This window comes from Ptychodera flava, chromosome 8 (genome assembly GCF_041260155.1).
Source record: "Ptychodera flava strain L36383 chromosome 8, AS_Pfla_20210202, whole genome shotgun sequence".
Classification (NCBI taxonomy): domain Eukaryota; kingdom Metazoa; phylum Hemichordata; class Enteropneusta; family Ptychoderidae; genus Ptychodera; species Ptychodera flava.
In genome coordinates, this window is record NC_091935.1 from 4094351 (window position 1) to 4112955 (window position 18605).

The following is an 18605-nucleotide window of genomic DNA, read 5'->3' on the forward strand; positions in this document are numbered from 1 at the left end:
ATTATAAGCAGTAGTATCAAGTTGATCAAGCTAATATTGACAAGTTGGTCGGCTGTTGGAAGCTAAAAGCTGTAAAAATAAATGTAGCATGAATGCATGTCTATCTGTTTGTCTGTCTGTCTGTCTGTCCATAGACCCGTGTTTTTTGGAGGGTCTATGGTCTGCCTGTATGTATGTATGTATGTATGTTAGTTATTATGTGCGGATGTATGTCTGTCAACATTAAAAACTCCTAAATCGCAGCACCTACCATCTTAGTATTTGATGGACAGGTGCATCGAGGGGTGGAGATGTGAATTTGTTGAAATAAACATGTCAAAGTCAAAAATATGCAAATGAAGGGGAAAAAAGGAAAAATCCTACAAATTGCTAAAACTTTGTAACCACTGGCCAGATTTGGTTAAAACTTGGTATGCAGGCTCTTTATGGTGACTTAAGTTACGTTTCTTCAAATTGTGGTGAAATTTTGAAAGTTGCATTTTTTGGCGATTTTCCCATTTTTTGTCAAAAAATCTTTTCTGAAAGCACTCATTCCATTGCCTTGAAAACTTGTATGTATGATCCTAGGGTTGACCTTTGTCAGATTTGTTCAAATTGTGGTGAAATTTTCATATTTGTATTTAGGAGCAATTTTTCCCATTTTTTGTCAAAAAATCATTTTCTCCCAAAGTATTTGTTGGATTGCTGTAAAACATGATAGTCTTGATCCTAGGGTTGTTTTCTGTCAGACGTGTAAAAGTCATTATGAGATGGAGCATTTCATATTGCTGGGGTATAAGATTAATTTGGACTTGCAATGGAATTTTCTCAGTCAACCTGTAAGAATGGAATGTCATGTGTGTACTAGTAGTTAGTATCACTGCAAAATGGGAGGACAGTGTCATTGACACTATTTTTGTTGTATCCATCAGTGTAGCTTGTTTTTTATACTCACTAAGGCCAAGAAAAATAAAAAGTTTGTTTCTCATCCTCACATGCGTCAATTTAGACCTGCCCCATAAACCTTCGTTTCTGCTCATGAGGAAAAAATGAAAAAACCCTCAAAAATATGCAACGATAGTGCATAACACTGTGCTCTATAAAACAACTACACAAAATAACTGACACTAACATTCCATTCAGAACTGTAGACATATGTCACTATTCTATTAAGCTGTCAAAACTGTGCATTGCTGCACTATAAGTCAAACCACAGAACTGTTGCTATACAAAAATGCTACAGCAACACTGCTGCGCATTTATCTCTGCATGCATTCCTATGTTTTTTCATGTTTTTGTGCGTTCTTGTTGGCTGAAGAAGAAATATTGAGAGAGAAAAAAAGATGCATCACTGCATCATTTTTGCAATATGTCTAGGATGAGAAACAAACTTTTTATTTTTCTTGGCCTAATACTGACATACCAAATACAGTTCGTGAATGCAACAAGTGTGCAAAATACATATTACGGTATAACAGGAATGCGAGCTTGAACTTGAGATATGATAATGGTAACATAAGGATCTGCAATTGATAATTATAAAGTACAGAAAAAAAATTGGGCCAAAAGCAAAATGTTTTTCAATATTTTGTTTAATGTCAAGTAAAGGTTCATGTTTTATTCCCTGTTACTGAGATACACAGTATTCAGCTTGTCAACATTGCCAGTATATGAATAGACTACTTGTTATTGTTGACAAGTGTATTTCAGTCCTGACTAAAATTCAAATGTAAACAACATTGAATAGAACAAGAATATAAACTTGATGTGACAATCAAAATACACCAGTGAAAAAAGCATCAAAAGTAAAGCTACTGTCCTGTCAAATATCAACAAATAGAATGTTGCAACAAGTACATGTAGCTAGATCATACACTACTCTAGACGAGATGGATGAAATCCTGTGTACTGGCCATAGGGATCTGGATAGCGATCCCTTATAGCCCAAACACAACAACTAGGTATAACACATCTGTTGCCAGCACCAAGACGTCCATGTTGCCACACAATGAATTGCCTATAAGCTGCATAGCGATTAGATTTACTCAGGTCGTCTTCATCATCCATAGCCAATGTGTCATTCCTATATGCCCTAGCAATGGCAAGAATCAGCTCATTCAATACAACAACTTGAAACTCCTGGAAGAAGAAAAAAGCTTTTGCTATACAATTTTGGTATGTAATACATACACAGTATACACCACACAGAGAGAATGAAATAAGAAATCAATTTCATTATATTTAGTAACTCTTATTGTGAAAATTATTCTAAATTGCTTGTTTTCATATGGTGTTACTCAATTCTGCAGCAAAAATGTACCAATGTTCTCTAAATGTTTTATTGACACATGTAGACTTGTAGGCTTACTGAATGTTTGATCATATTTCTGTTTGTTTTGAATATATGAAACTTACTTCCAGCCTTGATACACAGTGAGGTGGGAGTCTCTTACAGCAAAGTCTTTCCCTCTCTGTTGGCATTTGCCTACAGTTGCCACAGATACACCAGTCAGGTTTGCCTGCTTGAGGTGGTGGATGGTATCCACCAGACTTGTGTTCAGTTGGTTCCAAAAGATTAAAAACCAAGCCTGGTTGCTGATCACCATTTTCAGAACAAGATCTTTTAACTGATCCTTTTTCATGTTATTTTCTTGTCTCCAGATTGAATAGAGAAATAAATGGTCATTTCAAACATGAAAAAACTCTGCAGTATTGATGACATTGGGAATTAAATTATGGCAATAATGAACAAATGCAGTTGTTCAATATTTAACTTGTATAATCTAAAACATCTCCAGAAACAAGTTACCTTTCCAGTCCCCATTTACAGAATTTGAATACATCAAAACTTGACTGAACTGCACATGTCTTTTCACAGTTTTAATCTAAGAAAAACTTGTCTCCAAAAAGCAGGCCCTTCTGAATGAGAATTTCTCTTGTCTTTGAAAAATACCAGCTATCAGTATTGAGACATGGATATAGCTAACATGTAAAACTTCATGGCCTGCATCCAGTCTGATGTATTATGTTTGTTCACCGAGGAAGATATCTGCAGACAGGTACTTACTGTAATCCTTTGTTTTCTCTGGGCCAAGAGATCTTCTGTGCCTTCTTGGAAAGTTGCCTGTTGTACTACCCTTTGTCTTTGTCTGACTTGTCCACTTCTATTTCCAGCTGTCAACCTGTGTCCTCTCCCTCTCCCTCTACCTCTACCTCTTTGTCTTCTCCCCCCTCTGCAGTTAAGATTTTCTTCTTCAGAGTCTGAGGTAGCACTTGACATGCTGACCTGCCATTAAATAATATTCATTGACAATGAAAAAGCGTTTAACACTGAAATTACTCAATTTTTCATCAAGAACATTTTCCATGAAAAATATCTGTGGCGTGATGCAATCAAAATAGCACTACTCTCAGTCCCACAAGCTGTAGTCTGAGATGGCAGTTGACCATCAGCATGAACGTGGACCCTCTTTATGGTCTGTGATTGATGTAGCAAACAATCAGTCAAGCATGTTCCCATGCCATAATAATATGGAACCTGTAATATGTGTAACAGGCATGGTTTTGTTCATAAGCAAAGAGACGACGGTCTAGTCTCATCTACCTCAATCGAGCCTGTCTGTCAGGCAGCTACCGGTCGCCAGCAGTGGCGGGTAAATAGAGTAACTGAACTCGACAAAAGCTGTCAAATAAATTTAGCGTGCGAAATTCACGTTCTTGTCAAAATATAATGAAAAAGGAACGCATAACACAACGGGGAGAGGATTGTGTACAGAGAGGGAAGCGCTCTCGGAAACGGTTGTATATATGCATGCGGTAGCAGAAAATTTGTGTTCAATCTCGTCTGGATCTGTACGGTGATCCACGAGATGCCGTACCACATTCGTCGCTGATGTATTGATGAGAAAAATCATTCGCACAGCTTTACTTTTTATCACATTATTACACTACATTCCCGAAGCATCCAGAGATGTCGGCTGGTTGTGAGCTCGGTCGATGCCCGTCACGGCTATGTCGGCCAGTGGGACCGTCGGCCAGGGGGCACGGTTACTTCTGGCCACTTTCAAAGTTTCGTCATGTATAACAGACTAGTGCATTTCCATTCTCATGAAGTACAAACATCATTATTAGTGTACGCCTTGTACACACATGCGATCTTGAAATATTGATTCCACACTTTCTTTTATTCTGTTTATGGCTTGGATATGATAACAATAACATTCAGAAAACAGCGAGCGCGTGGTCCATGCTGAACACGTATTTACTTACGTGTTTCTGCGGATCGCCCGCGTACGATCGATCGAAACATCGTTTAATTACAGAACATCGTAGGTTAAAGTTTCTTTCATCAGACTGTGTGGAAGTTGTCATCGTTTACGGTTTAGTTAGAATTACATCTACTTGCCGCCGCGACTGGCCTAGCTGGTTAAATTTCCGACAACTCCGACCGGGCAAGCTCATCTCATGATCTCATTCTTACAAGCCGCGCCGACTACTCCGACTGGCCGAGCTCACATCAGGCCGACTTTCTCGTATTCTTTTCGAAACATAACGAAGCGAAGAAAGTTTGGCAAATGAAAACTTTACTATGAATTATTCATTACTTACTTCAAGTTCCGCCATTGTTGCATCAATATTATTGCTGTTCGAGTCTCGTGTACAACTTCTCAGGGAGAGAGAGGGGATCATTGACGTCATCAATCTTGGCGGTCTTGATCACGTGTACAGCAGAAAATCCCAATGTTTTTGTTTTGAAAGTTTGTTTACAAAACAGCTTTTCTAAGCGGCCGAAACGTATCAAAATGAACGAGTTTGTGTGCCGGGATTGGCGAGAGGTCTATCTAAGAAGAGTACTTCACCTTAGTATGGCCTATTAGCTGTAGTTTTACAAAAAATAATTGACAATTTTGATCCATATTGCAACTTTAAGAATACTGTAAAATGACGCTTGAATTTACGAAAAATATTTAAGGCTGATAGGCTTTTAAATACGAAACTTCTTGTTACCGTTACCAGTCTTAAAATATTTTAGCTCAGTTATAAATGAGAAGATTACATGAAAGTGTGTCATGTCGGATAAAACTAGGTCAGTGATATGTAAATATCAGTCACAGAGTAAGTGATCTGCAGTTCCTCAAATTTGAACTCTGTATTTAATCGGAATAATTTCACGTAACTGAGTGAGGAGGAGCACGGCTGTATTTTTGATACCATGTCAGCCAGACATTTTCACAGTTGATGAACTTCTGTCTCGGTGAAGGCACTTTGTGATCTGCCCGTTGCCATTGGTTACTGAGCAAGGGCAAGGTCTGTGGGTTTGAATCTGCCGACCAAAGGCCATCTGGTGAAGCATACGCGTAGAAAAGAAAGTGAACGTTGAAGATTATTTGTCGCCCTCTGCAAACACCCCTATTCAACCTATCGTCATTCGTTTTTGTTTGCAATGGCATCCTGTATGGAAATGAGGGGGACAGTCGCTATAACATTTTATAGTATTCTATTTTCTTATCATTTTGTTCTAGAAAACGATAATTTTTTTTCTCTTCCCTGAAGTTTGTTGAAGTAGGATAATTTCACCTTACAAGAACGCTGCGCTGTGTAAAATGTGCAGTGTCATTTCTTATGCACAAACAAATTGTAATCCAAAGGTGAATTCATTTGTCAAAATAACATTGGTGATTATGCGCATAAAGGTAGCGTTGACACGTTTGAACACCGTGCGTTCCAATTGATTTTGCGAGTAGAATAGAAATAATATGGCACAAACACTACAGAAATGGGAGAAAATAATCATCAAAACCTACATGTCAAGATTGAAAGTGGGCTAGTTTCACAACCAAACACGATTGGAACTAATTTGGGATAATTGGATGGTGAAGTAATGTCTTTTTAATCTGCAAATGTAAGGTCATCTGCTTTTGTTTTTAAATTATACTCTTGTTTTTATGAGTAATTTGTAATACTGCAATATTTAGCTATATGGCACTTAACACTTTTGAGAAATTTGAAAAATATTAAATCAAATTATCCCAAATTTAGTTCCAATCGTGTTACCAATGAAATGTTTACAACCAAAATGAATTTATTTGCAGCTAGACACAAAGATGTTCTAATCGTGTCCACGTTTTTTTTCTTTTGCTTTTATCTTAGTTTGTCTCTTCATTTGAACTTGGTCTTTGCAATTATTCATTTGAATTTGCAGCGGAGTTTCCTTTGTAAAGCGAAATGGATGAACTTAATAAATATGACTACTAGAGTTGGTATTACATCGAGACAAAAATCACTGCGGTACTGGTGTCTACAATTAAGCCATGGATATCTTACTCGATCGTGAACACGCCATATTGCCAAAAACATAAAATGGGTTGGATATTTGTAACGTATTTTGCGGTCCATCAAATTGATGCGTCCGCAAAAAGGTGATTGCGTCACAGTCACGGTAAAGGTGGCACATAAGATACGGATTTACAACTAATTCAGAAGCAGTTTTCATGCACGAGAACTATAAAGGGGCAATTGGTTTCAAAATCTGTCCAACCACATGACTTGTATCGATCGCGAACAATAGCTTCCTATTGTACAGGAACGGATTATTCGCGATAGAAATTTCTTCCAATTTTTTCAACAAACAACGCGGGGAAAAAGGGAAACAACAATTGATATGAAAATCGGGCGCTTTTATTGGTTAAAAAAAACAATAAAAGTGAAAAAAGTGGCGGGTGGGATGCAATATTGCATGATGGGAGGGGATGGTAGGACAAACAGCATTTTTTCTGCAGTGGGCATAGCATGCAAACTTTTCCAGGGATTTCACTCCTTCCCGGTTTACAGTTATGATAATGATTTTTCGCAAGGATGTGGAAATGAACGGCCATGGTCTTTGCATTTTTGTTTTTTGTTTTGTTTTCTTTTTTCCCCTTTTTTTTCATTATTCTTTGATCACCGCCTGCTGACTTCTAATGAACAATTCCTTAGTACCAGTGTTGGGGTACCTTTGCGGCACTCCGTGTTGCCTAACACTTTGGACTTCACGATTTCTGGGTTTCATTTCAAATTCTTAAAACTGCACTCAAACAGAACAACTTTCCAGTGGAAGTACACGCAGAAACCAAACTTACTCGACGAAGAAACTGTGTAAATTGACACGATGGAAGTAATGGCCGAGTGAGAGCATCCAATAAAATTATACCTTTGCAGCATAGACCCTTGTTCTCGATGGTCTTTGCTGGCTGACATAAAAACACATCACAGTTTATGATATAAAAGTTCGTATCTGTTGGCTATACCTATGAATCAATATGGAATTCTTTTTCTGAATGGAAGATGGAATTTCGAAAGTGAAACTTTTATTAGGCTTGCAGAAGTAAAGAAACAATACCGCGAAATAAGCCTTTAACAGTATGTCATAACGTGGAGATAGCACATAGTCGTCCTAGACCAAACAGAGAGTCCTTACTGGTCATCACGCTTATCACGCGAAAGCCTTCGCGTCAAGTCTCTCTCTCTCTCTCTCTCTCTCTCTCTCTCTCTCTCTCTCTCTCTCTCTCTGTGTAGAACAGAGATTCACCATGAAGAAAATAAAGAATTTTGACAAACATTAACCGTCTCAAAGCATTCAAATGACCAGAATCACACAATGCGACACATGAACTGACAGATTTATAGAGACTGACTGACTGACTGGAACAAAAGAAATTGAAAATCATAAACAGGGTCGTCGCTCCATTTTTGGAAGGAAGCTATGGCCAGAAACGATTCTCGTTCTTTGCCTTAACATTTCGTTTCTGATCAGTTCTCTCTAACTGTTGGACTGGAGTATTCGAGCATGTCGGGTAATACCCCTAGCTGACAAGAACATTCCATATGGACATATCATTGGCAAAAGCTAAGACTTTGAAGGGGCAATCCTCAATCCCTGGTTTTCGGATTAGTTCAAACTGACATTTAAATGGTGTTAGCCCTTTGTTTTCCATCGTAAATTTTATCAAGTCTGTCAATATGATGTTATCTAATAGGAGTTATCTTGTTCAGAGATTTCACTTATCAAATACAAAAAAATACGGAGACCAACGAAAGCTTGACATGACGTGATTTTAATCAGTAATATACACTTTCTCCGATGTGCCATGGAGGTAGCATGCTACCTCCATGGATGTGCCAACTGAGGATTTGGAGTTTGTTTTTGTAAACCATAAACCAAGGATGGCATTCCGCATTTCGGCCATGAACAAATTCGACCTGTAAGTCTTTGCCTAGTCGGGCTTTTAAACTTGGACCGCGAGGATCTAGGTGGACTTACAAGCGTCAGAAGAAAAGGCTTTTGCGAGTATGGCTTCTAAACTTCGCACTTTGGCAAAAGTCTCTGTTGCTATTTCACTATATATGTTTGTGCTGAAAATCCATGTGCACAGCTTAAAACACGTAAAATAGACCAATATAGTAGCGATGTCGCATATCCTCGACGCAGGAAGTGTATTTTCCAGGAGTTCTCCACATCAAGCGTGGTATGGCTTGTTCTTCAACGATCTACATTTTGGAAAGTTTGTCGCTTCGGATAGTGTTTTGGGATTGTTAGTGTTGTGAACTCCTTGGTTACCACTACACAGGAAGTTGATTGGGAATCTTGGACACTGGGATCGGTGCCCAATTCCATAGATGCTTATGGTCGTTAAACAAAGCCCGCAGAAAGGACTGTTCGAGTCATCGACGGGCAGTCTGACGAGAAATGTGTCTCACATCCAGACACTAACAGACTGAACTATAAAATCACAGAGGATCATGGGCGCCAGTGACTGGCCGTCACCAAGGTGGAATTTCGCATGAACACCTTAGAGAGTTCACAAAGTGTGTTTGAATTGGTCAAAGTTGCCGAAGACACCGTCAAAGAGTTCGGAATGCAGGGTCAACTAATTCTTGTAACCGTGACAGTGTCCCTCTACAGACATGTAGCTCCAGAGATTTTATATTTGAGATAACAATATGACATCTGTAACGATGTAAATCTTGCTGCAGACGACATTCTGCTCTGGTCGTTCCCGCGCAAACTTCAGCAATGTTCCTTTGACGTCAGCGAAGCAATGTCACTTTTCCAAGTCAGTTTCGAAAGGGCAGCGGTCCTAATCAAGAACGAGTTCGGTCGGTGCCGCTGGCAACGATTGTAAAACGTTAGCTTTGAGAACGTCAACTCACGGAAAGAGGGATCTTTTCAGAGAGAGTTAGCTAAAGGCCTATTAAGGGGTGTTAAGAAGTTAAACGACAAAGGGACAACACCTTGATAAAGATCGTACAATGACGATGTTAACAGTGTTTGAGGAGTCCTCACAATGGACGGTATAGTGACCGTCTACAATGCCAGATATAGATACACTCTCTGCCTCTATTGTTCCTATTCTTCATGTTGACAACTGTATGGTTTCACCCTGGCGCCAAATAATGGCTTGGCTTTTTTAAAGTGTCTCCGTTTCTTGTCTGCGACATTCCCTTCAATGTGAGGTTATTCTCTTTTTTCGATTTTCTTCCATTCACATGAAACCCAAATTGTTACAACACAGAGCGAATAGAGTGTTCGCACCAAACGTTTTTTTTAAAAAAACGTGTTTCTCTCTCAAAAGACCCGCTTCCTCTCTCTCTAAGGCTTCTCAGTCAGTTTACATCAAAATAAGTGACAAAAATATATTTGGACGTCACTATCTCCAAAGTTATCCCCGTTGGAAAAGACTTTACAAGATACTCAGGACCGCTAGACAAACAACCGTAACTTCTTGTCACAACACCACAAGAGTCTTTGGACCACTGCGTGTGGTCGTTTTATTATTATTTGGTCACCATCTTCGTTGTCATATTTCAATTATTTTAATTTAGGTCGAATTCGCGGAAATATGGCATTACAATATTCAAATCATGCATACTCTGTTCATTTTAGAATCCATGGTCTTGTTAAACACTGCTGATATCATTTTATGTGATCTTGGACCACGATGAACGGTATGTAACTCTATGACCTGAGGACAGTTTTACCCCCCCCCCCCAAAAAAAAAAAAAAATCTTCACAGATAGTTTCCTTTAGTGGACATAAGATAATGAGCATCTTGCCCGAAGTAACGCTATCAGGTAACTCTCATACATGTATTTCGCATTTTAAGACGTCCTGGTCATTTACTGAAAGTCAATATTTGACCATGCACCCTCCGCAATCCACGATTTGACGCACTTTCTCTCACGATATTAGGTATTGCAGATATTCCCAAGGCGTTGTTCGTGAAACGCTATTCACATCGTCAGAGTCGCAAAGAAGTTGTTCCAATGTCGAAAAGACATGACGACTAGTTTTCTTTCTAGGTGTGGAACGACAAAAGTGGCAGATTGAAGTACCTTCCGCCGCCGTACATCCCCACAAAGAAGCACTTAAAATAACTATAAATCAAAAAAGATAAAGATAAAGCTTGGTCGGAAATCAACGTGAACCCACGGTTCCCGGTCCCTTGAATACCTGCCTGTTCGAATTCAGCCATCCACGTCATCCGCTTTGATGTAGGAATCACCTTCGCATTTGACCATTTTAGAGGAGAATACCAAGGTGTTGTCCGCGGACAATGGACAAGCTCTTTCAGGTTCTTGTACTTGTGGGCAACCAGAAAAAAAGGTGTCAAAGCTGATACAGAGGAACTTCTATGCCACCCATGTTGTGAAAAGGGGAATTATTTCCACGGACTTGCACCTTGTTATCGTAATTTAATCATCGAATTCTGGGTTCGGCAATTTGTCAATTTCACAACTAATGAACGAAAGCCTCGAATCGGTCGCTCCGACTTTTTTTTCACTTCCAACAATACCTTGATGACTTCCCCACAAACAACAACAAAATGAAGCACAAGTTTGGATGGTCACCCACTCAGTGTTCTAATGATGGATTGGAAGACAGAAGATCGCCATCACTGACCCTTTCGTCGTTAGCTTTCCGAAAAGTTTTGACAGGTATCATTTCGCAAGTCAGCACTATCATCTTGGACAGTCACGTCATACAAATAAATATTTGATCTGGGGCGCTGATGAATGGAATTTGAGCATGGGAGTTTATTAAGTGCACTTGTACTGATTTGAGATTTATTGTATTATAATTTCCATGATTAAGTATTTATAAGATTTCCCCACGTTTCAAATCCGATATATTGTTATGTTCCGAAATATACACCAAACTGAAACACGGCAGCTGCTAGTTTATATCTTGTCAAAGACAAAATATTTTTCCAGCTTCATCGATATTGTGTGAAATGGTCAGAGTATGAGAAATGATCGCGGCCAAGTGGACCGGTATGATGAAGCCATTAGAAAGAGGGCACTTCATTTCCCATGTGTGTTGACATTAGCATAATACGAATTGTGAGGGTTTACTGCCTTTCTCGCCTGCCCATTCAGTGTTGATTGCAGTTTTCATGGAGGCAACCTTGGTGGTCATGTGCCTGGCACCACTACTATACACAAATGGCGCTGGTCAGTCCGTGTAACGGCAATGCGTCAGACGTCCTATTGACCGCATCCAATCCAATTACTGCTGATTAACACCACAATGGTATCACAACATATCATCGTAAATCTCCCAATCGACCAGGTGACTAAAAGGGGCGGCCTTTCGCTTGCACCAGACAAAAGGGCCAGCGCAGCTGGACCAATGGGAATCGCCCACTACAAATTAGTTTCGACCACTTGTCAGGTTTTTTCTGGATGTATTTGGTCAAGAGATGCAAAGAAATTTTATACACAACTCGGTGAAGCACTGTCAGCGTTGAACCGTTCGGTTTACAGCTCGCCCACCTGTAGCAAGAACTTGAGTTTTGTGCACCACTACAATCAACATTATTTTGTAATCTCAAGGAATTGTTAACGCCGATTTCCACGCCAAGACCTACAGACATCCGCTGTCGTTGAAACCACTAGGGTTAATCTCGTTTTGCTTGTGGCTTCGGATATTTTTTCCATCGGTAATTATCTATTTCCTCCTCGATAGCATTGTCAAGGAATCAGAAACATATTGTATTGTGAGTAATTTTAGGATAGAACTTGATTTACGACAATATTGTTTTACTTGTTATAACTAAGATATAGCCAATATGTTTTAAATGAGAGTTACTTATATTTGATCGTAGATTTTTTCTCGAACGTTTTGAAATTCTTATGATGAAGTTCACAAAAACCCAGAGATAACATGCTCGACCTGTCTATCTTACCATTTATGCACTCTGCTTCACTTTTCAAAAGTAGAAGAAAGTGTCAAAGTCGAGGGTTATTATTATTTTGTTTTCATTTTTTTCCCATTTTTTTTTCAGAGATCCACCGCCTTTCATTTTGACGGCCTTGAAGATCGCAGAAACTGACTGCTCCACCTAAAGCTTCGCCGAATTCACACAATGACACAGCTCGCCGTCTTCATCCTCCTGGCACTCACCATGTGCAACGGTGTGCATCCCTGGTCAATACAGCAGTTGACAATGATGTCAGTCGAGAGAGTACACCAGAAACAAGGGACAACGGAGGACTCTGTCCTGAAAAAGACCGCCGTTGAAGCCGACGAAGACAACGGGGAGACATCGATCGACGGCTTGGACCAACGATTCGACGTAGACGGGCCGCAGTTGACAGGAGCTTACGACAGTGACCGCCATGGACACAGTGGACATCATAGAATAACCAGTGACGCTAATAGTCTACCAATATCGCTCCTACACAGATTGTCTCCTAAGAAGAAACACGAACGCAAAGATGCGAGAGAGTTCGACATTTTCAGTGGCGATTATGACGAAAATAACGAAGGAGATAGGGTTGACGACGAAGACGACGAGGTAGGACAAGTTCAAAGAGACTGGCCCAGAAATCTGCAGCCGGGCGGCATGCACACGCCCAGTCTTTTCGATGATGACGGTGATTCTGGGGATGAGCAAGATGCCGGCCCCTTGCATCCATTTGCTTTCCTCCAAGCCGATGATGATGGAATAACCCTGCCTCTGAAGTCAAGAGAACTAAAAAGAGATTGGTGTTTCGCAGCAGTTGTCGAGCAAAAGATCGAGCAAGCTGGATGCGTTAGTGTCTACGTTAAGAACAGAATGTGTTACGGACAGTGCATGTCGTTCTTCGTACCGAGAAATGATCACGGGGATTTTGAATCTTGCAGTTACTGCACGCCGACAAAGGCGAGGGTGGAAATCGTTACCCTGACTTGCCCTGGGCAAGCAAACAGAGTGAAAAAAGTCGACATTATCGAGGAATGTGGCTGCAGGCCGTGCGGTCACAATTACATCTAAACAATGCAAAAATTACAATTGACATAAATACATATAGATGCCGCGAAATAGTCGATGTCCTATTTCTGAAAAGCAAAACGTTTTAGGGACGGGAGACGCCTGACAAACGAAATACTGTGAAGGTCAGACGACAGTCTGACAGTTCAAGTAGATCACTTATGTCCCGGTTTAGTTACAATTTAAAAATCTTGGAACCACAGACCATGGAAGTGGTAAACAGCGACCAGGCACTTAGTGGCTATGTTACGGCGACATTAGTTTCTATGGTAGCCAAGAGCCGAATACTGGAATTTGTCTGTTATCTGCAAAGCAGGCAGAAGATTCGCGCGTAAATCTCAAGAACACTGACAAGTAGACGAAGCGGCAGCCTACACGAGACGTTAGTTTGTACATGTCGGGGGGTAATTGAAGATGCTGCCTGAAAGGCACCACTGTACAGTTCACCAGGTGGAACATACACGTTTTATTGGGGTTTTCTTGTCGCCACAAATGTTTACAATATGCAATGTATTATTCATAAGTCGTCTTTTCTGTCAAAGAAGTGTTTGCGACATGCTAATATATACATAGCCATGCGTCTGTGCTTAACACGTCATTTCCAATTTGAGATCAGGCTGACGCCAGTCCTCTTTTAACATAACTGCTACAGATTTTATTTAAAAAACTTCGCCTTCTAACCCCAAGAGCTCAAAACAGCATAACTATTGTGAATATTTACATGCAGTGTTTAAAAAGAGACTGCAAAAATGTAAACATGGCGTTGATCGACAATGTACTGGAAATGCTGTGCAGATCTGTTTTTTCCCACAGCGAATCTTTCGTCAAACCATGGTCTTGTAGCGACAACGAGAACTGTCCCTACCAAAGGTAAATACCATATTCGCATTGAACTAAATAAGTCAAAACAGATATGTAACCACGGAGCTTTATGGCTCCACGACCGAACATTTAGGAGGTTGCCTTCGTCTCCCCACGCCAAGGGGCGGTTCTGAAAAGCACCAGCACCCCGGTCAAAAATAACGGATTATATACGAAGGCAGTATCGATGTAATTAGCTTGTAGACATTAGTTCCACACCTTTGCTTCTACGATGGTTTCGCAGGGTGAGGTGGAAATATGCACTTTTGACGCACTTTGTCAACCAATAAATTTATTGTATATGTAAATGTATGCTAGAAAAAACGATTCCAGAGTCTATACTATTATATAATAAAGATCACTATTAATTTAAAGACATTGTAGCTTATATTTTTACAACCCTTACCTACCAATATCGAGACATCATTTCCATATGCATTCAACTGAGCATAGATCATGCTACGTTCAATATATTCAACGCTGGACGCCGATTTGGGGAGTTTGCCAAAGTCAGGTTTGTCAATCACCGCTGTTTTTTCAATCCATGAATAGGTTTTAACTTGACCCACCGGCAACAAACAAATATACCAATTGTGTGTTGGCAAAATGAAGCAACATGCATACATCCTTCAGCTTAATTAGTAGTTATTCATGATATAAACGAGAAATCAAACCACGAACTGAGCTGACGGATTTTTTTTTCGGGAAAGCCGCATTCAGTCACTGTCCACAGTTTCGCCTAACATACACATCGTTGTCGGGGTTGCGTTTGAAAGTGTTTACTTGCAGTGGATAAGAAACAAGCTCGCCGAGATCGCTGGTGCCACTGACTTCATTGCACGTAAAAAGGGTCTTGTTAACGTACAATAGTGACAAAGTTCCAATGATTTTTTTAATGTTCCGGACATAGCCTTTTACATATATGTGTTTAAGTTGAGAAATTTTACAGTTGCATTGAATTGGTCTCTTAGTAGCCCAATGCCCTAAAAGTGTTTTTTTTTTTGTTCCACAAGCTGGTTCTTACATATTGCAGGGAGGGATTGAACTGCAATGACTGTTTCTGAGGGACAACGCTTGCCATATAGACGGACAGATGCACATACAGACTCTATTGTATCTATCGAGAGCTATTTCGTTTTAAAGTGATCTCAGTGTTGTAGTCTATGTACTACCCAAACACTTTTATTCCCCAGCAAGGTTTGCTGTTTTTTCTCAGAGCCACTTCTGTAATCCTCAGTTACGAATCCCTGAAGCCCGACTTTGAAGGCTATGCTACCGTGCACACTGAAATCACGATATTGTGCAGACGTTTTGTGTCTGCGTCCGATTCAAACTCATAAAAAACAGGTAACTTGTTTCAGGGCAACCATTTTCTTCAAATGAGTTGACCATATATAAGTTTACCCTACGTCTCCATCTCACGTCAGCGTAAAATTCTAACACAAGAACGACACATCTGTTCAGTTCTGGATAAATATAAACTATCCTGCTTTAATGTTCAAACTTTTTGGCGAAAGTTCCAACTTAACGGAGCATACATTCAGTATTTGCGTCCCTTTCCTCTCATTCTCCAACTTGATGCATCTTAGTGGCCGCGTTCACATTAATTAGGCTCCCGCTGATAGCATTTTCCCTTTCACGTTGAATACTGAGGCATCTTGGTACAGTGATTGACGTACAAAAGAGCACACGATGGGGCTTTGTGTGGCGATACAATGTGAGAACACACTTAGGCTCATCTTAATTGTCATCAACTTGGCGTTTACGTGGGTCTGCATTAATCCGCGCCGCCCAACCCTTCCTACCAAGTTAATCGTCCCTTTCTAGCCCCCGCCGGTTGTTTTGTCACGACTTTTAATCAAACACTTTGGCAATAGGACTCGCAGAAGAAAACATTCAATTCACTGCGAAGAGAAAATGAATTCATCGACATACCCAGACACGCTTTTAACTCAGGGATGTTCTGGGTTCTTTCTTAAGTACATGTCGGTATTATGATCAACTTTAATAGCTACCCCCCGTCTGTTATTGACAATTTAAAAGTGAAAAAGGTACACTGTAGAAAATGACCTCGCTCGGTTTAGTGATCACCGACAAAAATGGTTATCTTAAGACATTCCGAAAACAAGAAGATGACAGGAAGAAATAAAACTAAATCGACGGGTTAGTAAACTATTTTAAATATGAATCTCGAACCAGTCGAAGCAAACCCTGGGACTGTGTATAGTGAACTTTTCTTTATCTAAACATGTGGTTATTCACCTGCACATTGGTATAATAGCGTCGCCATCAAGGTTCTGAAACTGAAAAGGAGTGCATTGCCCGCGATAAGAAAACTACTTATCCCCCCTGTCCCTTTTAGTTTTTAATATCAAGATTAAGCTTACTATTTGTAAAGTTCCCTTTGTGACGTTACGGTTAGGAGTAAGTTGTAATAAAATGTGATAGTCGAAGTCTGATTGACGATTTATCCGATACAAATTTCTTTCAACTTTAATGGACACCATTGCTCGAGAACGAAGTTATGTCAAATTCATGACACAATGTTATTCACTATTTGAAAGTTACGAGAACGTTGTACGGACTGGTTCTCCGATGTGCGAAAAATTAAGAATCGAATTCTGGTTTCGCAATTTGCGCCGCTTGCATAAAGAAAGTTTTATTTTTATCGCTACGTAGGCTCTCATTTGTATTTGTCTTGCAAAGATTTACTCATAAGTCAATGGCTTGCGATCACTCCGCTATTTCTCTATTGTACCGAAACAGGCTCGATTGAGATTGCCGAAATTTATTCCGTAGACTTGAGGCTGCCATGTCCCCAGAGTGTCTTCACCGTACCGGAACCCACCTCCATGGGGTACCTTTATCTTCCGGTCCGCTTGACTTGCTTATGTCATAGACAGTACTGGCTAGGTTATGATGGCGTCCCTGGCCGGATAGACACCCTTGGCCAGCGAAGTTGCAGATGCCTCTTTCTTGTACTGTCTTTATCGGAATGTATACGTCAACGGCGATTTCGAAAACATCCGCATACCAACCTGTAAGTAACGACGCCAAACATCCACAGAATTAAACCACGTGCATAGGTGGGAGACAAGCTGACGAGTTCAGCAAGTTGCAATTGCAAAATCCTTTTTCCCTCTGTCAATACTTTTTCGTACTGTATGGGGTAGTACAGAGCACTGCGTGGCTTGCCAATCACAGTATTTTGACATGCGAAGGCGTATCGGAATTGTCGCTTTCAATGCTTTCCATACTTTCGGGTGCCAGTCTTTGTATCAAGCCCACGGGGCGCACCCACTCATCCACATACCGTACCACGTCAAGTGCCACCGCCATGCCGACTACATCGAAAGAAATAAACTTCGATTCCAGTGCAATTAAAATCTACCGCTTTCAGGTAAGAGTAATTTAACCGGCTCCACACACAACGGAATGGTCACCGTACCGCATTACGAGTTAAATTATCATAGTCAAAATAGATCGTATAATGGTAGAGGCAGTGTGGTATAATCCCGGGTATTATGCGGTCGGTTTTGGTCGGATTTCGACAAATTGACATTGCCTGGTACATGAATGTCTCGGTATTTGCACTCACCTATTTGCAAGAATCGACGATTACTTGATGCAGGGAGCCGTGCCGACTGCAGACGCCTTTGGTATCCAGGCAGTATCTATCCTGTCACCGTTGCTCCGAACAGAACTATGCCCGACGCATCCCTCTAATAATGAGGTTTTAACCGAAGTACTTAATTCCCAATAGGGCGGGTAAGGGCTTCAGGAAGTGAAAGGAAAGACGACCGTAACACCATGTAAAACCTGAAAAGTTTGTGTCTTCCCAATCTTTAATGGCAACGTTTTGGTGGAAGAATATCTGCGTTCAAGTTTCATGAGTTATAGATTTTCCTATAATAAGATTTACGGAATGATATAATAATTATAAAATTTTTATCAAATCAAATCAAATCAAATCAAATCAAATCAAATCAAATCAAATCAAATCAAATCTAATCAAATCAAATCAAAATAAGTATACATTGTACATTGGCCATTATTTATTACATATTTCTTAAATAAAAGTAGATGTATTATTTGTCACATGAACATCTTGCCTCGGCAACGTTACAGGCTTCTCTTGTAAATTTAGCTCGCTGTGGGAAAATGAACAATTCCCATCAGCCTTTGGCTGAGGTAAGGCAATGATTATGTACAAGCTATGCCAAACTGAAACCTAGCTTACATTGAAAGGTTCCCCTTGTACTGTTGCATGGCACCACTGTTGATATCTGACCAGTTTTCAGGAAAGAGATGTACAAAACCTATCTGGATAAATAACCACAAAAATTGGAATATAAATGAAAAGTTTAAATGACTTTGTTTTTATGTCAATTAGCAAAGGAAGAAATACATCAATATACCTTTTTGTATTATAATTCTTAAAATAAATATAAAATATGTGTGTATACTGTATAG

The 18605-nt window shown here is 40.0% G+C and overlaps 2 protein-coding genes across 2 annotated transcripts; one reads left to right on the forward strand and one right to left on the reverse strand.

The window, feature by feature from the left end:
• Window positions 1-1553: 1553 nt before the first annotated feature.
• Window positions 1554-2592, reverse strand: LOC139138236 (P2X purinoceptor 7-like). The gene is made up of 2 exons (XM_070706523.1): window positions 2395-2592; window positions 1554-2118 (listed from the first exon to the last, which is right to left on the reverse strand). The coding sequence occupies exons 1-2, from the start codon at window positions 2458-2460 to the stop codon at window positions 1855-1857; spliced, it is 330 nt and encodes a 109-aa protein (XP_070562624.1). The 5' UTR covers window positions 2461-2592; the 3' UTR covers window positions 1554-1854.
• Window positions 2593-11721: 9129 nt separating this feature from the next.
• On the forward strand, window positions 11722-14503 carry LOC139138237 (uncharacterized). The gene is made up of 2 exons (XM_070706524.1): window positions 11722-11957; window positions 12303-14503. Exon 2 carries the CDS (start codon window positions 12384-12386, stop codon window positions 13272-13274), a length of 891 nt encoding a protein of 296 aa, XP_070562625.1. The 5' UTR covers window positions 11722-11957; window positions 12303-12383; the 3' UTR covers window positions 13275-14503.
• Window positions 14504-18605: the final 4102 nt, after the last annotated feature.

Bases quoted from the DNA above. Each gene is read 5' to 3' on its own strand.
- LOC139138237 (XM_070706524.1), top strand. From the start codon at position 12,384: ATGACACAGCTCGCCGTCTTCATCCTCCTGGCACTCACCATGTGCAAC.
- LOC139138236 (XM_070706523.1), bottom strand. From the start codon at position 2,460: ATGCCAACAGAGAGGGAAAGACTTTGCTGTAAGAGACTCCCACCTCAC. The intron at 2,119-2,394 runs GTAAGTTTCATA...TTCTTCTTCCAG, and splicing joins ACTGTGTATCAAGGCTGGAA to GAGTTTCAAGTTGTTGTATT.